Source organism: Motacilla alba, chromosome 1, assembly GCF_015832195.1.
Source record: "Motacilla alba alba isolate MOTALB_02 chromosome 1, Motacilla_alba_V1.0_pri, whole genome shotgun sequence".
NCBI classification, from domain to species: Eukaryota; Metazoa; Chordata; class Aves; order Passeriformes; family Motacillidae; genus Motacilla; species Motacilla alba.
The window spans coordinates 8,130,043-8,158,018 of record NC_052016.1 but is presented as its reverse complement, the minus strand read 5'-3'; the positions used below and the strand labels follow the sequence as shown (position 1 = coordinate 8,158,018).

Genomic DNA, 27,976 nt, shown 5'->3' with positions numbered 1-27,976 from the left:
CTAAAAACTGCTGTGAATGTCCAGCATTAGATAGTGAGTTACAGATTCTGAACTGGAAGGACAAGGGATAGGAATAAGCATTTTTGGCACTTTAGGGCCTTGAGTAAGTGCTGTAACATAAGGATATGACTTTCAGGCATACACAGTCTAGCATTCTCCCACTGACTGCTAAGGGGAATTTTGCAAGTCCAGCACTTGCAGAAAATCAGGCCAAACTGATTCTAGTTTTTTTTCTGGATTTGGGCACTGGGCTCTGCATAAATTATTCCATAACACAAAATGTGTGATAAACACCTTATCAGAACATCAGAACACCTCTCACATGCAGTTAGACCTCTTGGGGGGGTATTTACCAATAAAGTTTGGAAAAAAGGTAGAAGAGTGCTTATATCAGAGCCCCATTGAACACATCAATTTTCTTTTTAACTTTCAGATACTTGGTCTAATATGTTGTGTAATAAAAATAAGTTAGTGTATATGAAGAACAGTTTTGGGAGCTGTAAATAAATGGCTGTTTTATTTATGTTCTTGTTAGCACATGGACTGACTTGTTTTCAAGTGCATTAGGTCTGTTTGGAAAATCCATTTAATTCAGATGGAGTTATGTTATTAGCTTTTCTTTTACAGGTAGATAAGAGGTCGTAATGATATCAAGGATATTTGCTTTATTTAAGGGGTTATACTGGCATAATTTAATTAGTTCAAGTGCATTTGGTTTTGCCCTGGCTGAAATCATTGTGCTAGTACAAAACATATAGGTTTTGTCTTTTCTTTCTTTCTGTCTTTTGTTATTTTTCTGATTTATGAGCTGAGTGAACTTCTAATAGATTTGAGTGTTTCTTTTCCCTGATACTTTACTCTGATTCTTCAGCTGCAAACTCAGAATGTAAGCAAGAATTGCATCTTTGTGCTAATTTTATGCATCATCAGTGCTAAGCAAAGCAGATTAGACTGGAATCTAAATTTATTCAGTAATAGACTGGATGTTAAGGGAGCTTTGGGGTTCTGGAATCCAACAGAAATTATGCTTTTATAAACTAATAGTGAATAAACTTCTATTTTGCATTTATGGCTTCTGCATTTTTCCTCTTGGGCAGGACACAGGCTTGGAAAACGGCATGGTTATTCCAGCAAGTGAAAGTGTACCTGAAGATTTAGTAAAGAAGCACTGCAGGAAACCATCTGGAACACCTTCCATTGCAGTTTCTAGGATATCCTTGTCATCAGGCAAGTATTAAGTGTTTTTCTTCTTTCTGGCAGCCTTTATTATCACAGGATTATCCCCATTCTTGTGGCTCCACTCCTTTTGTTCTTAAAACATTCTGAAAGACCAAATGTTAGTTTCATAAACTTGTTCATTCTGACTTCCCTTCATTCACACTTCCCTTATACTAATCAAGTTCACAAGTTTTACATTAAAAATGGGAATCCTTACCCCAGAAACATTGGTACAACATCATTGTTAGGTAAATCACATTCTCTTAGAGTTGTTACAAGATTTCATTCACAACTGCATGTTGTTCAATCATTCTCTGTGTGTCCCCCTGTATGAAATACTACCTGTATATAATATTACTCTGCTGCTGCCGTTATATTTCACACCCACTTTGCCCAGAAGCAAATTTGGGAAACAATGTGTGGTCAGAGAACAAGACCCTCACAGACTTCTTGTCTGTTCAATTTTATATGTAATGCTCTGAATGAGTCAATCCATCTGTAATTTACCTCATTTCATTGGAGGCTGGTAGGTAGAAAGGGCTCGCACAGAAAGGTGCTGTCACAGCCACTTTGCAGTAGTGGATGGAAATCCTTTTTTTCCTCTCTAAAATGGGAGGCAGGAGCATTCTGCACTCTTCTGCTTCCCCCAGGCACTCAGTCAGCTTCCTGCAGGGCTGATGGAGTGGGTTTGGGTTTATAGCCTTCTCTCTGAAACACAGCAGGAGTCACTCTATTGTAGCTGGATTTAGCCCAAAGCAGAAAACCAGAGGTGTATCCCACAGAGCTAATCCAAGAAGGCAATGTTCTTCACCTCAGACATTTCAGCTTGAAAGTGTCAGAGTTTCTCTTAGAATATTGTTCAGCGCAACTCCAGGCAGAGTTCTTACAGATGGCTCCTTACTTAGGAAGTAAAAATTCTCCTGTTCCTGCTACCTTACAAAATAGAAGCTTTCCTGGTAGACAAGAACTGACCTCCTGTTATCAAAGCAGATGGATGCTGAGCAAAACTACAGGAAACTTGGGAACCTCAGACTCTGCATTTGTCTCTTTGGCAAAACTCAAAGGACATTAGGCTCAGGAGAGTGACCTTTCCTGCCACATCAGCTGTAGAGCTGGTAGAAGATGAACGGTTAAAAACCTTTCAGATTCCTACCTGCAGGATCTAAAAGTACTTTCTTCCCTTTCTTCTCTTTCTAAATATATTGAAACAATCACACAAAAGACTTATGTGGGGAGGACTAAGAGGCCTTGGAGAAAGATTTTCTATGTCTTATGCTATAGATTGGATGAGACACCTGTAGGACTCAGAGAAACTGCTGGAGCTCTTGAGATTATTTATTTCCTCCTAATTTCTGCACCAGGAACACTGCTAATGACAGAAATACTTTCTACATCCATCTGTATCCCCAGGTGTTTGATTTTGATGCAGATGCTGGGGAGATTTTAGTGGTGGTGGTGGTAGATGTGGCAATCACTGTGAACACTTGGACAGTGAGTTTTGCAATATTCCAGGCTAACAGGCTGACCAGAGAAAGTCAAAATCTTGATGATCTATGGTATCACCCACAGAAGACATTCAGAGTAGATAAATAAATAGTACAGGGGTAAAATTATTGCCCAGAAGGCTGAGCAGTGTCAGAAAGTGTATTTCTTTCTCCATTTATCATAGTGATGCTCAGTTGCCATAGATTTGACAGATAATTAAAATATTGTTTTAAATTTTTTTGTTAAAAAAACATTTGGGTTGGGACAATACTTGCATGGAAGATGAAATGGAAATTTCTGTACAAACTATAGCAAACATTTAAATTGTTTTTGTTTCCCAGACCGTAGCAGATCTGAGATAGATTTGAGTGAATCTTTCTCTGAAGGAAATGAGGATACCCTGAGCATAAGAAGCAAATCTGTACCTAGTGCCTTAGATCAGGAACTGGTGAGTTATAAATATGGAAATGTTCATCTGGTGGAAATTCTGTTTGTTTGGACCAATGAAATCAAGACTGTCTGTGTATCTATATAAAATATGGGTGAGGCAGGACATTTTTCCAGGGATATTTAATGAGTTTTTAAATAGTGTTATCCTCTAAGTATGTTTGCTGTAGAGTGATTTCAATGAATAGTCATGGTTCCAATTTGTTGTTAATTTGCTGGGTGTTTGAGTTCACAGATGAAAGAAACCTAGCCTGAAAATAAATTCCAGGCACTGAATTGCACATGCTCCAAAATTCTGTTAATTCATATTTGCATAAGTTTTAATTTTGATGCTGAGAAAGTTCACAGTTTAAAGGCTTTAATCTCTGTCTGGTTTGGTTTTCCATTTCTCTGTATTTTTAGCAGAAAGATACAACTTTCTCTTCTGGCAACGTTGCTTGCCTCATCTTCTTGTTGCCTCTTCCATACATCTCCATGCCTTATTTTGTGCATTCTATGGACTGTTTTTCCTGAAGTGATTCACAACTTCCATCTCCTCTTATGCACATATCCAAGATAGGCAATCTGCAGATGTGCATCAATGCTAAAAAGAACATCCAAGCTTATTAATTATGCATGAGGGGGAGAAAGTTATTGAAATAATTCTTCATCTAATCACAGTTTATTCTAAAGTTCCCAAATGAGTGTTGGTAGCTGATGCATTTTTCCTGTTGTCATAGCCCTACCCTTCCACCCGCTCTTTCCAGAAGAGCATTGGCCATGGCAGATGTCTCCCTTTCCTGTGGTGTTGAAATCTGAGTCTTGAAAAACCATGTGATGGGATTTCCATCTTTTCTTAGATTAGTAGCAGCCAGAGAATGTGCCTGCAGTACTGCTTTGGGTTAATCTATGAGGAATTAACAAAAGACCTTCTGTGTGTCAGGTGTTGGTGGAAGAAAAACTTCAAAAATAAGTGGTTTATTTTAAAATTGCAATAAAGAAAAAGGATGTGTTCTTTATTAAGAAGCTGAAAAATAATGCAGAAAAAAGGCACCAAATAAAAATGCAGACTTTATATTCTTTATATCTGTTCTGTGCTCTAATTGACTGTTACAACTTAGATATTTCTCTGAGGCAGCTGCCAGGGATGACAAATCCAGAGAGGTTTTCCATTCCCTGTTCTTTGAATTTTCTCTTCTTAATCAGAGATTTCGTTTTGTATTTCTTTCTTGCTGACTCTGAATGAAATTGCAGATTGCATCTCTGCAACTCTGTAGCTTCTTGGCTAGCACAGGAGACCTCTCTCGCGGCAAAACCTTGATTTGCTGCTCTGGAGTCTGGTGCTAATTCACCTTTAAAATTCATTCATAACAGGAGTCACAGATCTCTGATTTTACCCATATCCTCACTTCCTCTGCCTTATGAAATTAATTGATTGCATTCATCAGCTTTTGTGTTACCATATTCATTTAGGGTAGTTTGTCTCACGAGTCTTGTCCCACATTCATTATGGGGGCAGTGGTTTGAGATAAAAGCTGTATTCCTGCTGGAATTTAGTTTATTTGATGTGAGTGACAAGAAGAAAGCTGTCTGATGATGGAAACAACAGCTCCTGCAGCCTGAGAAAAGCTGGAGTTACACCTCCTTCTCTTCCAGATGAGGTCCTTCAGTCTCTTGTTCCTGGGTGATGGGAGCTGACAGCAGTGCTGGGGGAGATGCCACATGGCAATAGGATATGCGGAATGCTGGAATCCATCAGCTGAAAGGATGGGAAAGAGCTTTTAGCTCCTTTGCTCCCACCTTTATCAGGGAAACCCATTACCCATACAGAGAAAACAGCTGGAAAACTGAACGGATATTTTGCTTCTCTAACTTAGTATTCCTTTTGATAATGAAAAGGGACAAGTCCCAAAACCCACATGGTGTGGTACAGATTTATCAAGGAGCATGGGGAACCAGCTAAATCCAGTGTTGTGCTCAAATGTGAGCACCTTTTCTAGAGAGGTGTGTGTTGAATTCCTGACCAAGTAGTTTTCATTGCATGCTCAGCTGCTTTTTTAGGAGTAACTGGATGATGTGCATTTTATAGCCCCCAGTGGAGACCATGAGATTAATATCCTACTGGCTCCAACTTTGAAAGCTAATAACACCAACCAATTACATAGTTGTGATTCTGTAACAACTCCCAAGAATCTAATCGCTGTGGTGCAAAACGAATTAAGAGAGTAAGTTAAATATTAACTTTCTTTTTAAGTTTTAGATTTCTGCTCGCAGGCAAAAATTGGTATTCAGTACTTGTTAGGACTCTGTCAAGCAATGTTAGAATTTGAGAATCTAAACCTGAAACACCCCAATCTGAAAATAATGCCTTACTTTTTTCCTCCCTCTGTTTAATTATTTTGCAGTAAAAATGTAGCATTGTTTATTTTCGAGTTCACTGGTATGCATACAATAGTGTAAAGGGAAGAATTTTTCCTGTATAGAATTTCTTCTTCCTGCTCCATAGGCAAGTAAGAAAATTGTATTCTTGTTCCAAATTTAAAACTAGACTACATCACCTGACATCTGATCTTAATGAGGCGAATAGAAATTACAGGTGCAGTGGTTTGTTGGGCTTTTTTGTTTGTTTTATTTCAGGGTTTTATGAGGTTTTACTTTTGAATGATTCAGCTGTCTGTCTCCCTGAAATAGTTTGCTCTGTTGTGCCTAGGTCTCCAAGGGTTTTTCCTTTCATTTAGTATAAGGTATCTATTGCTTCCTTTTTTTTTTTTTTTAATGTGGGGGTACTAACAGTGCCTTCAACAGATAAGAAAGATAATTATTAGAAAGATAAGAGACCAGCAGAGCCTGCTCATGGTAAGAAGATGAAACTGTTTTCTTCAGTATGTAAATTTTGGTGATATCTTGTTCTGATTTCCCTCTGCTCAATATTTCATATGCAGTAACAATGTGAAAGCAGTAACAGAAAATCACTTTTAGGTGCTTTCATATCAGTTCAGTCACTGGAGCAAAGGAGAAGAGATGTAACAGCCAATTTTATGTAAAGTATGGCAAATGTGCTGCAAGTTCTTTTATGTAAACTGTGAATTCAACTCTCCAGCAGCATTTCTGCCTGTTCTGTTTTTTGCTGATTAGCACAGAAGTCTTTGAGACTCCTGGAATTGAATACAGTATTTCTCTGGTTAGCTTCAAAGAGTGAGAGCAACTAAGCAATGGAGAATGAGGTGGGTCAAAAGGTGAGGTTTTTACAGCTGCAAAGTGGATTTAAGGAACTTGAAAATTAAAATTAAAAACAAAGTCTTTCAAAATATGCCTGCCATAAGGCTTAGGGAAACACTGAGATTTCCAAGCTATGCTTAATAGGATTACAATTATCTGCTGGCATTTTTTCCTGTTATTTTAAATAAAAGTTAAGAGAGACCCATCAGGACCATCAATCACATCTAAAGATTTGGTTTAGATTTTACTTCACTGCTGTGTTTAAATGAAGAAATTTTTTTTCTGTATATAGGTTAAAGATGCTAAACTTCAGTCTTGCTTATTAAAGCTCAAGAACCTATATGAACCTGCGCAATTACTGGTTTTCCAACTTTTAGTTATTAATACAATACAGAAATTTATTAATTTTTAAAATGCTTATCAACTGGCTTGATATGACATGGGGTGTATGTGTGAAGATTTTCAGTTCTTTAACTACTGAATCCTGAAACCACAGCTGTCTCTCCCCCTTATGCTCTGTTTCTGTGCAAAGACGTTGAAAATGTGGACCAAAATTCCTTTATAGAACAGAATTGGAGTTCATCCAGCACCATCTTCCTAAAGTGGAAAACTTGTGAACCAAAATTAAATGACAGAGGCTGACCAAATACAGTGCAATACACGACAACTAAAATGCCTGTTTGTCATTTAGGGCTATCTGGATGAAACTGAAGAAGATATTGATGACATAGTGGCCTCTTGTTATCCAAGAAAGCAGGAACATATGACAAGTGGATTATCAACAGTAAGATCTTGGGTAGAAAACATGCATTGTCCTTCCACAAAAGACCATATTTCCTCCAGAAAGGAATTTATTTCACATCACTTATCACATTCATCTTTCATTCTACACTTGAGAAACATTTTTAAGATTCAGATAGACTTTATATTATATTATTAATGCTGCTCAAGGCTAAAATGCTATTCTCTGCAGGGCATGGAAAGAGAAAACTATTTTGCATACTCATTAGCAGACTTCCTCATATGCTGGGGTTATTATCAAGCTTATATGTGGAGAAGGCAAGAGAAAGGTGTTTGCAGTGTGTGACTGCTCAGCTTTGCCGAGGAGCACTTGATTTAATTAAACTGAAACAAAGAAAAGGCTGGGGGAGGCATTTCTCAAACTGCTCTCTGATCTTTTAGGTTCTTGGGACACAAACATTTATCTGTGTTTGTACACATCCCACTTCCATGGAATCATTGTCCATCCCCCAGCTCAGTTTCTCTCATTCTTCATGGCATGATTCCTATGCCACCCACATCTGGAAAGTATTTCCCTTTACTGCAGGGGAGAGGTGCTTGGGGATGAGGTTGGTGACAATAAAGGGGTAGCTGCACCTGATGGTGGCAACAAAATTGGTACATGAAGGTTCTGCTGTTGATTATGCAGTCTGTTTAATCACTGGGAAAGAAAATAGATAATAAAAGCAGCCTTTGACGTGCCTAGTTTATTGCTATCTGCTGTGTACCTCATTTTTGGGATCTGTGGGCAACTGATAATATCTTCAGAGACACATATATCAGAATATATATATGTGTGTATATATATATATATATGAGTCTGAATACTAAAAGGGAGGAGAAAATTCTTGTCTTTGACGATAACCAAGGAACTGTCCTTTCTAGATTGCACCTCATCAGTCTCTGTGCAAGCAAGGCCAAAGGAATCCCCAGTGAAGCTCTTGATCCCAAAGAAATGGAGATGGCTGAACTTGAGCTGACAGAGCATTTTGATGTCTTAGATCTGGCTGTGTCAGACCATTTTCCCCTCTGATTTTTGCTGTTCACAGAAGCAGACACACCACATCAGACCTGAGCACCTGTAGCCTGTGCACACTGGGCTAATTACACCCACTTAGCCCAGGCTGGCAGTGACTCACTGCCTCCACTGCTTGCTGGTCATTCAGAAAATGAATAATTTTCATTTCCTCTGAATATTGATAGGACGGTTGCAGGGGTTTAAGTGTTTTCTCTAATTAAGGAATTGCATTTAGAGATCCTTCCCTCTGCGCTTCAGGCAGCATTCTGTCCGTGTGCTGGGTTTTGTCCTTTGCTGTAGATTTCCCTCTGACCTTTCTCTTAAGCAAAGTGCAGCTTTTCCAGGGCTGTAGGTTTGAGATAATCTCACATCTCAATGCTCCTGTTTCACCATGACATCATTTTTAATGTCACTGCATGCAATGTTAATGGCAAAGTTGTGAATGGTCGGCTGCTTCCCCCTGCAGCAGAAGGGCAATTTTACAGGTTCATTTCTTTATTCCCCTTAAGTGTGCTGCTAACATTTTCCCACCATATTTTTACCTTCACTTTGATTGTTTTAAGCCTTTGAGCCTTCTTGCTCAGTATGTTTTTTTTAATCCTGTGCTATCTGTCAAATGACTGTTAGCTATTAAATCACATTGAAATAATGTTATTAATGAACAGTCGACTCATAGCTGTATGATTTCTCTTCTCTCTTCTCTTCTCTTCTCTTCTCTTCTCTTCTCTTCTCTTCTCTTCTCTTCTCTTCTCTTCTCTTCTCTTCTCTTCTCTTCTCTTCTCTTCTCTTCTCTTCTCTTCTCTTCTCTTCTCTTCTCTTCTCTTCTCTTCTCTTCTCTTCTCTTCTCTTCTCTTCTCTTCTCCTCTCCTCTCCTCTCCTCTCCTCTCCTCTCCTCTCCCTCCCCCCCCCTCTCCCTCTCCCTCTCCCTCTCCCTTTCCTTTCTTGAATTTGAAATAAATATGGCTAGTCTTACAATGAATATTTGAGGAAAAGAAAGAAATATCACAAAGGATAAAAGACACTGGAAAGTGACATTGAAGAGGAGCTGTATCTCAGTGACAGTCTTTTATTTTGTGTTTTCCCAATGCTATTTCATGAACTGTGAGTTTAGTTTTCTCTTCATCCTTCATCCTCCACATATTTATGTGCTGCTGTCAAGACCCACCACATCAGTGAGACTGAAATGTTCCAGGGCTTTACTGCAGCAGTAAGATGTGATGCAAAACAAGTATAATTCTTAGTGAGGTATCAAAATGAGGCTCTGTGTCCTTCATATGTTGTTTGCTACTTACTAAACAGGAATATGAGTATTTTTCTTTGGGCTTTTACGTTTAGTGTCTGCAATGGCCAGCGTAAATTCTACAGAATTCTGCTTTAAATTCTACAGAGTCTGGGAGTGGGGGGCAAAAAGTGAAGTTTTTCAAATTTTGCTAAATTTGTATAATTTTCTTCATGGTTGGCACGCAATTCAGAAATTATGTTTGCATAAATTCAAGGGTCAGGTGCCATCTATTTGTTTCAGATCTTCTATCATGGCTTTTTTTTTTTTTTTTTTACCACAGCCATTTATCCCTTGCTGCCTGCCTACATAAAGATTGAGGAGAAAAGTACTAGGTTAGAGAGAGAAGTTTTGGAGTACAAAACAACTCATCCACCTCCTTGTATTGGTATAACCTTGAGGGTTTTTTTCAGTGGGCATACGAATTGTTGCAGGGAGAATTTAGGCATTTTTAGCACATACTGGAGTGGTTAAGTTCCCTAAGTGTAAAAGGATATTTTTATGTATTTTAGAGGTGGAAATTCATAAATGGTAAAGGCTGGAATTTAGCTCAAAGCATGTCAGAAATTAGAGGAAATATGTCACATTGGTTGGTATGTGTTAATAATTCTCCAGTAATTTTAACCAGTTCAGTTAATGGAATTTCAGACAATTATAAAAAAGGATTAAAAGCACAAACATTTTTCTTTCTTTCTTTTTTTTTTTTTTGTTTTTCTTAATTATGGATAAAGCCAGCCAGCAGAAATACATCAAAACCACCTTTTTTGCTGTTTATTTTTTTACATGGGGAATAAAATACAATTAAATTTATGGCTACTAATTGCTTATGTAAATAACACTTTTTCCTGTCTGTTGTTGTTTACCACATTGACACAGAACTGTTTATCCTTTGAGCCTCCTGTGCTGCAGGGACCTTGGGCAGGGTGCTTGGAGAGCTGGCTTTTGTCACAAACCAATTCCTTCTGTGTGGCCCTTTCCCTGGACTGTGCCCTTCCCTGCAGCTGGTAGGGAAGGAGATGGATCAAGACACAGTTGGTGAGATCCTGCTCTGGCAAGCAGAGGAGGGATAATGCGTCCCCCAATAATGAATTACCTTTTTTTTTTTGGTTTTTTTTGTTTTTTTTTTTTTTCCCAGAGAGCAATATGTTTCAACATTTTAGTGCAATTGTCATCTATTCTAATGAACTCCACAGAGAAACTGCCCTTTCTTGCAAAGGCACTGATGCTGCAAACAGAGGAATGCTTAGATTTTGTCTGGCTTCAGGGAGGAGTGACGTGCACATGTAAATAAGAACAAATCCAGTGTAATCCAGTATGAACCCAAACCTGCTGAGCTACTGTTCTAAAACATAACTTTTTTATTTTGATACAGAGATGACCTCATTTATATGTAATTACTTTCAACCGTGCATCCTTCAATAAGTGTATGGAGAACACAGCATTTCTCTGACTTGGTGATACCTTTTTCTTGCTTTCTCACTATGGCTTTGCAATGCAAACTTCCTTTGCCTTTCTATGTAGATAAAGATTTCTCACTGCACTTACTCTTTCTTATTGCAGCAGTCTAATGCTCTTTTCTCTTGGTCTTTTGCACTGCCTCCTTTCAAGAACTCCCCAGAAGGTTCTGACAGAAAATGGACATACTTAAATGTTCCTGAAGCAGATGGTGATACTGTGAGTTCTCCTGAATCCTCTGCTCTAGCTTACTTTTAAGGTTTCTCTCTCCTTTCTCCATTTTTGTTGAAGACTGTACCTGGGTGTCTTGCAAGGTTCCCGTGTGTCAGAATTTAGGTGGTTATATATGTTTTGGAGCAGTCTTGTTCAATGACTCAAAAGGAAATGCACTCCAGATTTCTCAAATGCTTTTGGTTCTGGCAGTGAGTGTGCATATTTCTCCAGTTTTCTTTAAAAAAGATTCAGTTTTTTTTCCTAAGTGTAAACTCTTGGAAGAGGGAATCCTCATAGCAGTACACTGCATTTTATGAGTGTGAAGGAAGAGGGATTGAGGGATGATATATTATGCTGTACCAGAAAAAAATTGTGGAGTTATTGATAAAATTTTTTGACTTTACAAAATATGCAGAAATGGGGTGGGGGTTGAATTTTGCTCCTTCTTTTAGAATTGTTAATGAGAGACAGGTGCCACTTTAAATAAATATGGTTTTATACAATTTCCATTATGGGAAGCATCGCAGTAAGTTTTCCTAAGGGCTCTGTCAGCAGCTGTCTTATGAGACTCAGTAAAAATGAGGTGACCAGCTGAGCCAGAGAAGTGACTTTTTTTTTTTTTTTTTTTTTTTTTTTTTCTGCTTGGAACACACATGAGCTTACAATTTATGTAGCCTGTCTGCTCTTCGGTCCATATATTAATTAAGAGGTGATGATTTAGATTCAGTTATGTTTATAAATAGGTTTGAGTCTTGCATGGAAAAACATCTGTCTGGGCATTTAAACTACTATTAACTACAGTTTTTATTCCCTTCACATCAAATCATGGCGATTCTATTCTATTATATATCTGTTTCCATAGCAAGTCCTAAAAAGTGTGACAATATTGCAAGGCTGTAGCTTTAGGAAAAAAAATATTAAAAAAAAAAAAAAGAAGCAGATTTTGAGTAGAGTGTTTCAGCCTCTGAGCCCCTTTTCTGTTCCTCTCCAGACGAGCATTAACAGCATGGTGAGTGTTTACAGCGAAACTGGTGACTATGGCAACGTGAAGGTCAGCGGGGAAATCCTCCTCAATATCAGCTACATCTACAAAACAGGGGCCCTCAACATCCTGGTGAGGAGCTGCAGAAACCTGGCCATTGCAGATGAGAGGAAGCAAAGGACTGACCCGTAAGCACTGGGAATTTCCTTCAGCTCTGCTGGGGTGTCCCCTGCACGTCCCACCCTGGCTGCAACCAGGGCTTGGGACTCAAGCCTGGGAATTCACGGGATCCAGTTGGTACAAGCAGCATTTTGGTGATGGCTGGGTTTTGGTTCTCTGTGGGAAGGGCATTTCATGTGTGCTTCTTAAGGCATAGTACCTGTTCTGGGGAAACACTAACATTATTTAAATTACCGACCTGTTTGATAGGAAAGAAAAAAAAAAAAAAGAAGGAATAGGCAAGCAGCATCAAGTTTGTTTTACTTCCATTATCAAAACTGAAGTATATGAGAGGAGTGATGTTCTGGAGGCAAGGATTAATGTAATAACTTTGTTTTCATGGGCCCATATACTCACTTTGCAAGTACCATGTTTTCACAGAATTCACAGAATCACTGGGTTGGAAGAGATCTTCAAGATCATCAAGTCCAACCCATGCCCTAACACCTCAACTAAACCATGGCACTGAGTGCCACATCCAGTTTTTGTTGAACACATCCAGGGATGGTGACTCCATTGCCTCCCTGGGCAGACAATTCCAGTACTTGATCACTCTTTCTGTAAAAAACGTTTTCCTAATATCCAACCTATATTTCCCTTGGCACAGCTTAAGACTGTGCCCTCTGGATCTGTCAGTGCTGCCTGGAGAAAGAGACCAACCCCCACCCAACTACAGCCACCTTTCAGGGAGTTGTAGAGAGGGATAAGGTCACCCCTGAGTCTCCTTTTCTCCAGGCTAAACAACCCCAGCTGTTTTCTGAGTTTTTCATCATAGTTTTCAGTATAATATGTAAACTCTCTCCTCAGAAAGTAACAATTAATGTCTCTAATCAAGATTAATCTGTGGTATATAAATTACAAAGTTTTTAATTATTTTGTGGTTTTAGTGTATATGGTCATATGTGACCAGTTGGCAATCATATATGGCAAAAGGGAAAATGTTAGGAGAGCTTGTTGCATTTCTGAGGATAAACAAATTAATTTAGCTCTGCCTTTTGTTGTTCTGATCTTACCTGATTTACACCACCATGTTTGTAGATAAGGGCCATACCTCTTCATGTTTTGCATATTCTCTCTTATGTGTTTACACTCTTCATACTGCACAAATTAATTTCCTCATATGTGTTGCTGATGCAGCTACGTCAGGCCTTTGCTCAAACTGGTCATTTTATATTCCTTGCTAACCCTTTGCTCCTTGCTCTGCAGCTATGTCAAAGCCTACCTTCTGCCTGATAAGTCCCGCCAAAGTAAGCGCAAGACCAAAATTAAAAGTAACAGCACCAACCCAGAATTTAATGAGACACTGAAGGTGAGAAGAGTCTCTCTCTCAGGCTCTGAAGAATGTTTCACTTGTGCTCCCGGGTATTTCCTATTTGTGTTCCAGTCCAGGGATTGGAAGAAATGTCTCAAAAGGAGAGGTGTTTAAGCAAAAGCATCCAGCAAACCTATGAGTTGTAATTTATGGCTTTCAGCATTGAGAAAGTTTTGTTTGGTTCTCTCCTTTATGGTTAAAAATTCCAATAATTTCCATAGATCTCTTTCAAAACTGCTGATGTTTCCATCTAGCCTGAGCTTAGATTTGTTAAAAGTACCTTAAAGATTTTATATGTTTATATGTCAGCCTGATGCTGAAACAAAGCTAGATTAGAACTTCCTGTCTAACTGATTTAGAAGAGAAAATAACATTCTGCAGTAAGATCTGAATTCTTCTGGAAGGTTTAACTTATTTCTAAAGCAGGACTAACTTTGATGAGAAAATGTTAGCTTCTGCTTCTTCACTATTTGCCTTCTTTAAAACTTGTGGTGAAGTTCATTTTCTATTGCAATGGGCTTGATATGCTTGAGGACACAGTGCCCACAGCTCTCTCCTTCCTTGCCCTTTACCCACCCCCATCAGAGAGGCCGAACTCTTCTGAGCTCCTCACAAGCTGCTTGTTCACCTCCCTGGCTCTGTGGTGCAGGTGGGAATGAGGGCATTGCTGCCCCTTCCCTGCCTCTCTGGCATCTTGACATCAAGGCTCCTGATGATTCTCTTTCCTATCAACTGAAAGGAGTTATCCAGCAGGAAACCAGAAACTCCTTATAGTTTCTCCTGATTTTTTTTTTAAATTTAATTTAGATTTTAAATAAGTTTCCCATAGTAGAAGCAAATAGATGTTCCCTGGCTGGTGTACTTGGCTCAGCCTGGCTACAAAACCATTTTGCAGGCGCACACACTCGGTCTGGCTGTGCTGCTTGCCAAGGGAGAGAATTTTTATAGCCTCGTTTTTAAATGGTATAGAGTAAAATTTAGGCTTGCCTGAACTGGGAAAAAAATAAAAGATTAGACTTTATTTATCAAGTAATATAGAACTAAACATAATTGCTGGGTGAAGATAGGACATAAAAGTTTCTCAGAAATACAGATTATAACAAAATGTGCGTAGATAAGGAAGAGTTGTTCATCCCAACTGAAAATCCTGTTTAGAAAAAGAAAATAAAAATAATTAAATCTGTCTTGTATCTTCCCTCTTTGACTTTTACTCCATTGTTGTTTCTCACAGTGGAACAGTTGGCATCTAGGGTTAGGCATTGTAGATATATCTGTACATAATTAGCCAACTTATTTGACTGGTTCAGCTTTTGTAGAGTATTTGTTCATGTCCAGATATTGTTCCTGATGCAAAAATAAGACATCTGGGTTTCTTCAGCTAACACTAGGAGAAGGGTGAATGTCAAGGAAATAATGGGCTTTTCTGCTAAAAGTAGAGTGTGCAGAGCCAGAATTCCAGATGTTTAAAATTTTCTGTGTATTTGCTGGACTACAATGCTAGTCTTTTAATAGCTTTGATATATTATTATCTAGATGTGAGTTTTTTTAATAGCTTTGATATATCAATAGCTACACATGAGTTTTTAATAGCTTCCAAACCAAACAATGGTTACTGACAGGCTCAGTGCATGCCTTGCAGATGCTGCTATATGTATTTCCAGGACCATTTTTTGTAAGCTACAAAGAAAAAATTGCAAGTGAAAGGTTGCTTTCTGGAAAGCAGTGTTAAGCAGACTCTGTTTAGGGATGAAAGAACCAGTGGGGCTTCTTCTTTTTATCAACCTAGATGTTGATCTGCTTCTTTTACATAAACTTGTAGGGAATTAACTTGTAGGATCATATTTTTAAGCATCATAATTTACTTTATAGTCATAAATTCTCAGTAAATAATACTAAAAACAAAGCCACCATAGTGATAGTAACATAAATTATCTCTGGATGTATACAGCAAAGAAAGATTTCCCATTAATATTATGAGCTTTCTGGCTAAATCAATCTTGCTTGCAAGGAAAACAAATCTCTCTTTCATGCTCTATTTGTTAACTGCTCTGGGCTTGGTGCAACTGAGCTGGAGCCATAAAAGGCTCTGTGGAAAATATTATTTCTGCTCATTCTGAGAGTTTCTTTTTCTCTTTTTCTGTTGGTAGTATGTCATCAGCCACTCCCAGCTGGAAACCAGGACCCTACAGGTCTCTGTCTGGCACTATGACAGATTTGGACGCAACAGCTTCCTTGGGGAAGTGGAAATTCCATTTGATTCCTGGAACTTTGAAAATCAGGGTGATGAGTGGTTTGTGCTCCAGCCCAAGGTAAGGGTTTCCAGGACTGGTGAAAGTGTGTGAAGCAAATTTAGCAAGAGTTGGTTATTTTTTCCTTTGGAACTTTTTTGTAAAGCAGGACTTTATAAGTGTCTAATATGACAATTAAAAAATTTACTTATTCTTAATTCAGTAAAAGCTTGCTGGTTTTAAATTCTTCATGAAATTTTCACATATGATTGGCTACTTAAAAACAATAACAAAAAAAAGCTTTTAAATAAACAGTAAGTTCATCCTGTAATAAAGTCCAATAAAAATGACTTAGTAAATACATTAATCTTTTAAAATAGCACATAAAACAAAGAACTTTCCCACCATTCCCCTAACCCAAACCTTAAGAGGTTATTACAGAAACAAGCTTTATTTTTTTCAGTTCAAAGTCATTTACAGCTTTTAGATGTGACAAAACAATTTCTTAATCTCTCTAATCCACCTTAAGTGCAAAGGCCCAGGAAAAGGCTTCTGAGCCAGCAGATTGAGTGGTCTGTGAAACAGAGCACGCCCTGTACTCAGGGGAGGGTAGGGTGACTTCTGTGTCCTGGGCTCCCCTGCTTTGGCTAAGGTGCTCAATTTTGGAAGAGATTCAAAGAGCTGTTGTAAACTAGAGGATTAAAGGCTTCTCTCCTGCTTGCTGCTGCAGCAGCCATAATCCCCAGGAATTCCAGGGGTTTTAGATTGACATTTAAGAAAGTGTATCTTTCTAATTTCACAAAAATATATGGTGTGCAGCTAATATTGTCAAGGTTGACTAGATGATTTGGTTTTAATATGTTCATTACATTTAAGGAAACCATATTATCTTTTGGGTTTCAGGAGTGTGTGTTTAATTTTTGCCTTTCTGTCAGTTGGGAGATGGATCTGTTTGCTCTGTAATTAATTTCTAGGTAATTTCTTTTAATCCTAACGGGAAAATAACCAAAATAGTCATGAAGCTCTCCTGCTCAGCAAAATAAGTAATGAGGCACTCAGCATTTCAGCCAATCCACCTGGAAGGTGATATCTGATTATTTCCAAATCCATTAAAAAGATTTTTAAATTACTTCTTTTACTGTCAAAGAAAGCAAACACAAAATTGGTCTTGTCTGCCTCCTAAGTTGTTACCAATAATGTTTCTAAACTTACAACAGTGCTAAAGTTTTTGATCAGCAAGGATGATATTAAAAAAAATATATTAATTACTACTACTAAAAGAAGCACTGGTTAATATCCATGCAAAACATGCACACAATTCTCCTATAGGGACTCCTGATAGAGACAGGAATGGAGTGGCAATCAAACCTTTTCTGGGATTTGTTACAGTGTTTGTTTTACCATGAATCATTTAGCTGCCTCAGTGAAAAGGTTAGAGAGTTGAAGATCTGCTTCTTCTATCAGCATTGAGGGATCTGTTTTCCAGAGGAGTGTGATTAAGTCAGAAAAAGTAGAGAAAATAGTTCTGTGGCTAAAGAGAGGACAGAGTGTCGAGTCATGTGGGTTTGGAGGAGAGGCTGACAAATTTTTTTCTGACATTAGGACTTACACCATTGCTTGTCCACTAGTAGAACTAAATAAAAAATAACCTTTGGTGCCTTTATGGGAAACTTGATCCTAAACTTGCTCAACAGCTCACTTAGGCCAAAAGTGAGCTGCCTGACTGGCAAAATGTAGATGTGTGAATTATTCCACAGCCATTTACTACAGGTTTTCTTTAGTCCTTTGTTGTAGCAGCTGGCATTGGACACTGGTGTCAGACAGGACTGTTTTTCTCAGTATGTAGAGCAACACAGCAGTGCCTGTGTTGCTCTAAAAATGCTTCAAAGTCACAAAAGGGCCCTGTTGCTGTGACTAAAATTGCTTTGTTCTCTGTCCCATCCTTGGGTGCAGACTTAGCCCAGTGAAGGTGGTCAGTGCCTCAGCCTGGAGTCTGTGAGGTGAAGGCAGTGCTGGCTCTCTGCACACCCCTTACGAATTCCTGGTGGGGTTTTTTGCTTGTTTTCTCTTGGCAATAGAACTTTGACCTTTATGGGGTGTCAGGAAACAAGCTGAATACATCTCATAGAAGGTCAGACATTCACGGGTCAGACATTCCTCCATAAACAGTTCTTCAAAGGCTTCTGTGGTGCCTCACGGGCCTCCAGCAACGCTGGAGGATCCTCTCCCTTTATCCATGTCCTTTGTCCCTCTGAAGAAATCAGGAAGATTTGTTCATTTGTACCCAAACCTAAGCACTGAAGCATGTACAGAAATCACATCACAGAGTCACAGAATGGTTTGGGTTTGAAGGGGCCTTAAGGATCATCCCATTCCAATCCCCTGCCATGGGCAGGGCCAGCTCTCACTGGGCCAGGATGCTGAGAGCATCTGAGCAGTCCCAGCTCCACCAGCAAAGTTAGAGCTCTCTGTGTTGCATCCAATGTTTTTAAAATGTAGTTTCCAACTTCTTGCAAAGTGAATGGAAGTTCAGAACATTGCCAGTGAAGGCTTGAGATTATTTTCAAAAGGATGGACTGAATAACATTGATTGCATTCTTCTAGGTAAGATTTAAACATTTATAAAAAAGGATGTAGAAGTGCAGAAATTATAGCTGTGTAGAAAAGAAAGAGGATACTAGGAATAACAGTTTTCAAGAAGTTTTTCTGTTTCAATGCTGCATTCTGCTCTCCCTCACCTTTGTTCCCTATACATCCAGTCAAATAGTGACTCAGGAATGACTTCTCTAAAATACATTAAACTAATTACATATTAAATCCTGACTGGTGAGAATAAGGGCTGGCTATCAGCTTAAATCTGTTACAGTTTATATACTCAGAAATTAGCTTGAGGGTTTTTTTTGCTGTTGTTTATTTCCCTTACTCATGCTAGATAACTCTCTCCTCTGTGTGTTCACTGAACAGTGTCTAATACCACATGGGTTTATTTTTCTGAGAGCTTGCATTCCCTAGCTCAGAAAGTTTTCTGAGATGTGATTGCCTCCAATTTGGAATGTCTTATTATCTGAAAGTGGGCTGGTACATCTTGATGTGTTTAAGAAGTGTTTAAAACACTCTATGGGTGTATTGCTATATTTTAACAGAATTAAAATCAAAAGAAGAAGGTGAACGATTAACCTTGGCTGTATTTCTGTTTGGTTTGTTTGTTTTCTCTTCAGGTGGAGGCCGTGACAGATTTTGGCCTTCAATACAAAGGAGAGCTGACAGTGGTTTTACGTTATATTCCCCCAGACAGAAACCTAATGCTTCCTCTGGGGCAGTTTCAAGGTAAAATGAACATTAATCATGAGGATTTTAAAAATCATGTGATGATGATGTATTAAAAATCCTCACACAGGGTGAAGTGATGGTACTGGTGAAGATTGAAATTATACTTTAATATGCTCTTTCATAGAATCACAGAATGTTAAGGGTTGGAATGGACCTGAAAGACCATCTAGTCCCAAGCCCCCTACCATGAGCAGGGACACCTTTCACTAGACTAGGTTGCTCAAGGTCTTGTCCAACCTGGCTTCAGTAGTTATATATGGAAATTCTGAACCATGTGTATGCTTCTTTTTCTTCATCCTTTTCCTCTACCCTGAACTTAAGAGAGAATGGAAGAGGAATATGCAGTCAATGGTTGATGCATGGCTCTGACTTAATTAAAAAAAATCCAGACATTAGGTAACATGATCAAGGGCAGCCACAGAGAAATAAATTGTCTGCATTGTAGTCTGAGAGTTCTTTTTTCAGCTATTTATATACAGTGCTTAGCTGATCAAGTAATAGACCTCACTTAGTTCTTCATGCTTAATTCACCTGAACCTGCCTCCTCATTTTCTCCCATTTTTCTCACTGCTTTTCCTCTGCTCGGTCTTACTGTATTACTGCTGCAATTTAGCCCTGTGAAATCTTATTTGAGTTCTTTAGGATGAGCCATTATTTTCATCAGCAATGAACAAGGGAGAAGATTTACTCTCTCTTTGCATTGTACTAGCATGAGGAACAGCAATCCTTTGAAGTGAGAGCAATCACTGGGTAGCACCTGAGTGCACATGGATATACCAGATGCAGGTGTATCACTGTCTCAGTGACAGTATTGCTTGTTGGCATTTGCATTTGATGGATTAGATTTCTTTCTTCTTTTTTATGACAGATGATATTCCCTCTACTAGTAGTAAGGTTTACTGAAGGTTTGCTCTCTTAAAAGCCCATTGTTATCAGCTCAGTCCAGATACTGCCTGCATTTTTTAAAATTAGTACATTTTAACATCACTCCTGATTACTTTTAAAAATCTAGCCAAGACAATTTACATTTTTAAATCAGTCTTATAATATATACTGATATATTATATCTATTAGATATTATTTTACATCTATTAGAACAGGGTCAGTGCCACAACCTGGAGTCTGTGAGTATATAATATATACTACAATATAATTTCTGATTATAATTTTGCAACTTTGTTCTATGCTTAGGAAAGAGAGGCTTCAGAAAAGGAAAAAAAGGAGATTCTCATCTGCCATCTGGAGGCATATTAGAAGTCCTCATCAAGGAAGCAAAGAATTTAACAGCAGTGAAATCAGGAGGCACATCTGATACTTTTGTTAAAGGGTTTGTAGGGTTTTCTCCTCTTCTTTTTTAATGACTGCACTGGATCTAATTTAAGATTTGTGTCACATGTCTATAAGCATGTGGGTGCACAAAAAATTTACGTAGTATGACAACATATGTGTGTTTTTTTAGATATGCAGCATTTTGTGTTGGACACTCAAAATCCAAACTACACAGAATGCTTGTGTTTAAAAAAAAATCACAAAATCCTGCATCTCTCATTATAATGGATTTCTCATAAATGTAGGATATGTGTTATAAATGTTACATTTAGGAAGTAATATATAGCTTAAAACATTTTTCTTTGCCATTTTTTGCTCTGAATGCTAGTTTTCAGGTTTGCTGATTTCTAGATATGTTCCAATTCATAGTAATGGGTTGAGTGTTGTTACAGGAAACATCCTGTCTTGAATTCCCTGGAGGAGCTTAGAATTTATTTTGATCTTCTGCTGTGCTTGAAACTATCATTCAGTGCATACATTTCAAGTAGAAAAATAATTTTCCTTTCTTTCTGGAAAATCTCTTGTTGCACTTTGAGATTGACCCTGGACAAAGATGACTCCAGAGAGGTCCCTTTTAGCCAATGTTTTTATGACTATGTCTATATTTAGCCTCACTGAAACAAAAAGTTTGTGGTTGAGACTTGGGGCAACGAAACCTAATTCCAATTTCTGCTTGTGGTAACTGACACTGTAGTTATGAGAACAAATGGAGCACAAATGCAAAATAAGCACTTGAGCTAGATGCTTAACATAATACCAGCGGGGAGATGGGGTCCTGATGCCATTTGAGCCTTGACATGATTGTTATATATTATGAATACTATGTGAAAATCCCCTTCCATATTCATTTTCCTTCATCTCCCAGGTACCTGCTCCCAGATGACAGCAAAGCTACAAAACACAAAACTCCCATAGTAAAGAGGAGCGTGAACCCCCAGTGGAATCACACCTTTGCCTTCAGTGGCTTGAATTCAGGGGACATACAGAATGTCTGCCTGGAGCTGACTGTGTGGGACAAGGAGTCGCTTTCCAGTAACATTTTTTTGGGAGGTGTCCGTTTGAGCACTGGAAATGGTAAGGTTCCATCTGACTCAGATTGCTTTTCTTATTCTGCTCTCCTCTTTCCTTTGCCCCCCGTGATTCATGTGTACGAAGGACAGAAATGTCACTGAGTGTTTTGAAAATGCACGGAAAGTTGTGGGATTTGAAAATGGAGAAAAGGCAACACGTAGATAGTATGTAGATGATTTCGTTCTTTCCTCCACTGAACGAGACACAAAAATTATGTGCCCATTTGTATTTCTGCACAGTCTAAAAGAACTGTGAATACCTTGGGAGGCATTCCTCAGCCTCCCAGTGAGAAGGAGTCAACTACTTCTGTGCAGCCTTTCTGCTGGCCATGGTGTGAGCTGGAAGGGGTGTGAATCCATTCTCCCTGTGCTGGGAAAAAGTTGTTTGTAGTGCAGTGTGGGGAGGTTTATGAGCCTCTGCCCATGTGCCTGAAGGTGTTCAATGACAAACTGGTGCTCTCCAGGAGCTGCCTGTTTTCAGTACAACTCCCTGTACAGGTGGAAGTGCAAAGTGCTTATCATTTCTCTTGTAAACTGTTGTAAATGAGGAGTGATGTTATCCAACTGCTTCCTAAAATGGCAAATTCCCATGTTTTTACAATTGCCAGGTGTGAGCAATGGCAAGGAGGTTGACTGGATGGATTCTCAAGGGGAAGAGCAGCACCTCTGGCAGAAGATGATTGACAGTCCAGGATCTGCAGTGGAAGGGGTGTTAATGCTGAGATCCAGCATGGGGAAACGCAGACTCTGAGGGACTTTAACTGCTGGGGGGTGCCACAGCTACTCCTGGCTTCAGGGGTGTCCAGGCTCTTGTCACTTGGCCCATTTGAACGTGAGAAGGGTTGTACCCTTTGCCTTGGATATTAAGGCTGAGTGAGACTTTAATGCATTCTGCACTTTCATGCAAACATTCTTTACCCAGGCTTCTTGTGTGAACTGTTTCTCCTGAAGCCAGTGAGAACAGGACCTCGCGCAGAGATCAGACTGGCTTTCTCTGTCCCCTGTTTGTGCAGCTGGTGAGCGTTCTGCCTGAGGGCTGCTCAGAGTGAGCAAACTCCCTCGCTGGTTATTTAGTGAGTAATGCCAGGTTTATGAATCTCCTTCTGGCTCAGGGATGGCCTAAGAAGGCAGCAGTGGCACAGAAGAAGCAGATTCAGAGCGAGCCTGTGCTTTGGTGTTTGTAAGCTAAGAAGCCATAATGTTACGATGGACAGCAAACAGTGCTTCTTCACCGTGTTTGCTTGTTGGGCTGTGCAGTGGTGCAGCACGACTTGGGACCAAAACCCAACCAAGCAGGGCCGATGCAGAGTGTTGCACTGCCCTGGAAACAGGCAGCAGTGAGCTGGTGGGGAGTGCTGGAGTCCTGGCATCCTCTGGGTATTTTAATGCACGTGTACAAAAGGCAGACTTGGTTCAACGTAATCGAAGAGCCTCTAATGAAAATAAATCATAACGAATCCTCCGTTTCCAGAACTGCATGATGCTACTGTTTTTCATTCAGTTGTCAGCTCTAGCCAAGACCTTCTGATGTCATTGAACAGAGGGAATATGTCCACATGCCAGTCCCCATCTGATGTGTTGCTGAGAAGAGACACATGCCAGGTTTGGACAGAGTTAGTTAAAACTTGATTCAACAGATTGTATAGAACAGAATGGGATTAAAGCACATGCCAAAATGATTTGCATAACTGTAAAATCTCCTCTAAATGGGCTGGGGTTCCATTCAGGCCCATGCACATTATTTATAATCCAAACAGGACATTTTTTCTCCTGAACATCCCCCAGTGGATTTAATGATGAGAGGGTCTTGGCCAATACAATCATTAATCTTATTAATTGTGACAATTGTTCAACAGTAATTTTGTGGTCCTCAAGGTGTAAGACAAAGGAAGATCAGGAAACTGAGTGAACAGCATTTCTCCTGAAATTTCCACAGTTAGAACACAGCTTTCTATTTGCACTAGTAAATTCATCTATAGCTCTTCCTACATTTTTTTCCCTGGAAAGTTTCATGCAAGAGATCTAGATCAAACAACTGAATATATTCTGATAGCTAAGCAACTACAGCTGGAGATTTTGACATCTGTAGTTGTCCTACAGTACACATATTGTCCTGTAAGTACACATATTTAGAGCTGAACTCAGAACCTTAAAATGTAACATTAATTCTTCTCTTTTTAAGATATTTTATGCTGTTTTTTTTGTTGGAGTGGCTGGAAACTGCAGGGAAGTTTACAGCCAGTCTTTTAAAATCATAATATTATTGGAATAAAAAAATATATTTATTTGTGTTAAAAACAGTAGTTTTAATTAAAAATATTTGTTTCATTATGCATAAGTTATTTCAAAATTCTGATATCACTTTTAAAAGTCACTGGAGGTACTGCTTGCCCAGTTGGAGACTAACCATTTTCAGAAATTACCAAGTCATCTTTGAAAATGAAAATTCTCCTACAGAATCTCAGATTGGGAACCAAACGTCAGTGGTTACTCAAGAAAACTGACTTCATTTTCCTTCTTTATCTTTTCTTAATTTTCTTCTGAAGTTCAGCTGAAATTAGGCAGTGAGGGAAGTCTAGTTTGGTTTTTAGCTGACATTTAATTTTTCCAACTTAAATGATTCTGTCATTCTACAAAGCTGTGCCGCAGATGCTGTGAGCTGATAAATTAGAGCACAAATATCAAGAACACAACATTTTATGACCTTGTTCTTATCCCCATAATCTGTCCTAGATGTTAGATTACTTTTTATCAGTATCTTCCAAAGTGACCAAACCTAACTTTTGACACCTTAACTACCTCTCTCTTTAACAGAATTGTTTTGAGTTGTCTTTGTTGTTTGTACTACAAACCTGAATTTATTTTGGAAATAATAATATTACATGGACATGTAGGCACAAACTTATTTTTTTTCTTTTGCTAGAAGTTGTTTCAAACAGATAAACTTGTTGAATGTAAAGAAAATGGTTCTTCAAGGTAAAATTCCAGCTCAAGTTGTAGAGGAACACTGGTCTGTTAAATGGTTTGTTTTGATTAATTTTGGCGGTGAAAATGGCAAAAACAATAACAAAAAAATTCCTCCAAACTGGACCTAGGAATGGGCTTTTTTTCATTTGCCAAACTGAGAAAAAACTTAAAATAATTTTAAATTTAATTTACTTTTGCATGGAGCACAAGCGTTTGCCTGCTTTTTGAATGGTACTTCCTAACCTTCTCTCCTAAGCATGAACATTTTGCTAAATCATGTCTTGCTTTGAAACAAAAAAAAAAAAAAAAAAAAAAAAAGTATTTCACTGCTTCAACTTCTGCCCATTTTGCTCACAAGGCAGAGTTTGTGATGAATAGTTGCATCTGGGAAGTGTCATCCAGCACATACATGAGCTTTAAGCTCTGCCTTTTCCTTCCAAAGGGCCAAAATGTCACTCTGAGCCCACACCTGAAGTTCCAGGCTGGGCAATGAACTGCAGCTCAGCCTATGGAGGGAACAGTTTCACCTGGAAAGGAATTCCAGCCAAGGTGGTGGTGATTGCCATCGGTGGGGTTTGGGGTAGAAGAGTGAAATGACTCCTGGGTTAGCACGGACAGTTCTGCAGCACGGTGTCGCTATAAAAGGTGTCACAATCACCAGAGCCTCAGAGAGATGATGAGCATCAGATAAACGCTGGAGCAATTTGGAAAGTTTTGCTGTTCTCTGATGTTATCAGCCCATTTGTAGGAATCATCTGATTTATGGAAAATGTCACATTTAATTATGTCTCTCATCTTTTTGTTCTCTTCTTCTGTAAAGATGGTTTATGGTTTGGAAAAAGCACAAGATGATTAACTGCAGATGTGATTTCTTGTTTCCCGGATATTTGAATTAATTGCCCATAATTGTGCGTCATCATGCACTGTGTGTTACCAGGCTGAACAAAAACGACAGAAAGCCAGGAATTAGACCAAAGCCTTCCTTTTCTATCTGTATTTATAATTCTGAAGGTGAATGAATGGTTTATTCAAAGCTAATTTTTGGCAGGAAATGGCCACAATTTTAACACTGATTCATAAACTCATGCCCTGAGTAAACAGATACAGCAGAGCTGATGTTTCTAAAGTCTTTTTCTACACAGACCTGAACAACTGAAGTTGCATCAGTGGAGAAGAAGTCTGCTCTATGGTGGGTGCAAAAAATGTGTTACAAAACACATTTTACTCTGCTACATATTTTTCTGGCAAGGTTTGTGATTAAATTTTGAGGGTTCAACCCATTAAAGAAGAATAAAAGTGCAACTTTTGCTGTAAAAGGTCAAGTTGGGCCAGTAAACACACCTATAGACAGTGACAACAACTATCATAAAGAGCTGATGCCGAGGGCTTTCCAAGCCCTGCCAACAGAATTTGGTATCCAGCCCTGCTCTCTGGTGATTTTCTCTATTAGCTGGATGGGGATTTCAGGCTTCTAAATCTGCTTGCATGTTGAGATTCCAAAACCAGGATGAAATAAGTTTGAAATGTCCTTCCTATATCCTCTACCTCCACCATGTTACACTTGAGTGAGATGACAGGAAAGCTGCAAAGCCTGGGGGCTGCTGTTGCCATCTTCCTGTGGTAATCCAAGTGCCACTGCCCTCCCTGGATGTCTTTCAGATGTCACATTTTCATCCTTCTTTTCCAGCTGTAATGGTTTAAGAGAGAAAGCATCGGGTTGGTGAGCATGTTTTGATCATGGTACATTAGACTGGAAGCTTTTTCTTCTGTGCCTCTTTCAATGCAGATTATGCTGAGGCAGCATGAATGAAGCATTTTTATATATTGATTTTTGATTTTTCTTTTCCTGACTGGTTAAGCTCTGCTAAGTGCAATTATTCCAAGCTGTATTCTGCAAAATATCAACTCAACTCTAACAGCAGAGCAGACTTTGAGCATCCACTGGTCCTAATTGATAAGGAGAAGTAACAGCAGGCTGCATTTTAGTCTGGTGTAATTTTGACTTCTTGATGGCTCTGCACATTACCCAGCTTCAGGAATGTAAAGTTTGTGGTTTGTGCCGTAGCACCAATGAAGAGAAAAGCTCCTTGGGTTTCTTACACATTTGGAGAAGAGATCAGAGCCCTGTTTCCACAGCTGTCTGGTTTGTGGGCTCACACAAGAAAATAAGAGTTGTACCTGAATCTTTGCAAGGGTTTCTCTTCCCTTCACCCCTCCCTTTGGTTCAGCAGCCCTGACCAGAAGGTTCTCCCCGGACTGTGATCCCCAGTATCTGGGAGGAGGCAGCATGCACAAGTGATGGGAGAGCCCCACTTATTTTCTTCTATATGAAGTTAAGACTGAAATTTTCCTTTGCTAACATACAGTATTGATTTTCAGCACTTTGCCACCATGACATAAACAAGTATCTTCTGAGAGCTGACCCGTGCACTTTATAAACTTTTGGTGTTTCAACTGATTAGTTATTATTTTTTTTTCTACCCCCAGAAACATTAATATTTGAGAACCCTAAAGAAATGACGGCGAATTCCAGAACAGGATGGAGACTATTATTTGCAGTGATGCCCTTTACCACTGCTCAGCAGGAGATGCTGAGAAGCATGCTAACAGAACCTTACCACTGTGCCCATGAATCCCTGACGATTTCATGTTTTCAAATGCTGTTTAATAAGTGATAATACAGTGTTAATTATACTGTGTATATTAACACTGGAAACTGAGTCTCGGCTTGCATTTTAGGTGACTTTTTAGGTTGCTTTTGAAACACACCCTGGCTGCATCTTGACCTTTTATTTAGATTATTTATTTCAACAACCTTACTTTGTGGCAATAACATATACATTGCTGTGTGCTACTGCTCCTGACAGCTCTCTGTATATTTTTGAGAATAGTTCTAATTGTTGAGGTTTGCCTAAAGCCAAGCATAGTCATTTGTTGCAGCAATTAGAGAATGTCACATATCCCTTGTGCTGCCTTTGTTCTGCTAAAAATCTGTTGCTAGCAATTTGTTTAATTATTCCGGTGGACACGAACTGAAGTAGCAGTAAATGGCATTGCAGTATGTTAAGCTTTGCCCAAATTGGGACACAGCAATGTTTTCTGCTGAGAACATGCTTGTACTGTGCATTGTACATTGTTTTGTGGACAAAGATGGCTGGTAAGACATTTGCAGCTGTTGTCAAGATTTCTGTTATGTCTTCTAAATTAAAATACTGAAATGCTGCTGTGTCTTTGTCTCTCCTAAAATGAATTACAGGAAACTATGTCTCCCAGGAGTATCCCATATTATCTCACTGAGGTAAAGACAATACTTATATGTAATGACTAATGCAAGGAGCATGGCATGCTTTTCGAGGTGGGACTCCATTGATGGTGTCTCTGTCTCTCCTTTCGTTGTCTTAAAAGCACTTGAAGTGTAGAAATTAAGCTATTTTTGATTTCATAAG

General features: G+C 38.9%; 1 protein-coding gene across 9 annotated transcripts in view; it reads left to right on the top strand.

The window, feature by feature from the left end:
• The window catches only part of SYTL5 (synaptotagmin like 5), an 80,416-nt gene extending 52,670 nt beyond the window's left edge, over positions 1–27,746 (top strand). For 7 of the 9 annotated variants that reach the window (XM_038153797.1, XM_038153805.1, XM_038153815.1 and 4 more), the window contains 11 exons: positions 1,098–1,227; positions 3,045–3,151; positions 7,040–7,132; positions 11,034–11,099; positions 12,085–12,263; positions 13,501–13,603; positions 15,754–15,915; positions 19,053–19,161; positions 20,356–20,491; positions 21,359–21,567; positions 22,172–27,746. In XM_038153797.1, the coding sequence (XP_038009725.1) occupies positions 1,098–1,227; positions 3,045–3,151; positions 7,040–7,132; positions 11,034–11,099; positions 12,085–12,263; positions 13,501–13,603; positions 15,754–15,915; positions 19,053–19,161; positions 20,356–20,491; positions 21,359–21,567; positions 22,172–22,314 (1,437 nt within the window). In that variant the 3' untranslated portion in view covers positions 22,315–27,746. The remainder of the gene's footprint in view (positions 1–1,097; positions 1,228–3,044; positions 3,152–7,039; positions 7,133–11,033; positions 11,100–12,084; positions 12,264–13,500; positions 13,604–15,753; positions 15,916–19,052; positions 19,162–20,355; positions 20,492–21,358; positions 21,568–22,171) is intronic. The other 2 variants (XM_038153853.1, XM_038153864.1) reach the window with 2 other exon arrangements.
• The last annotated feature ends 230 nt before the right edge of the window (positions 27,747–27,976 follow it).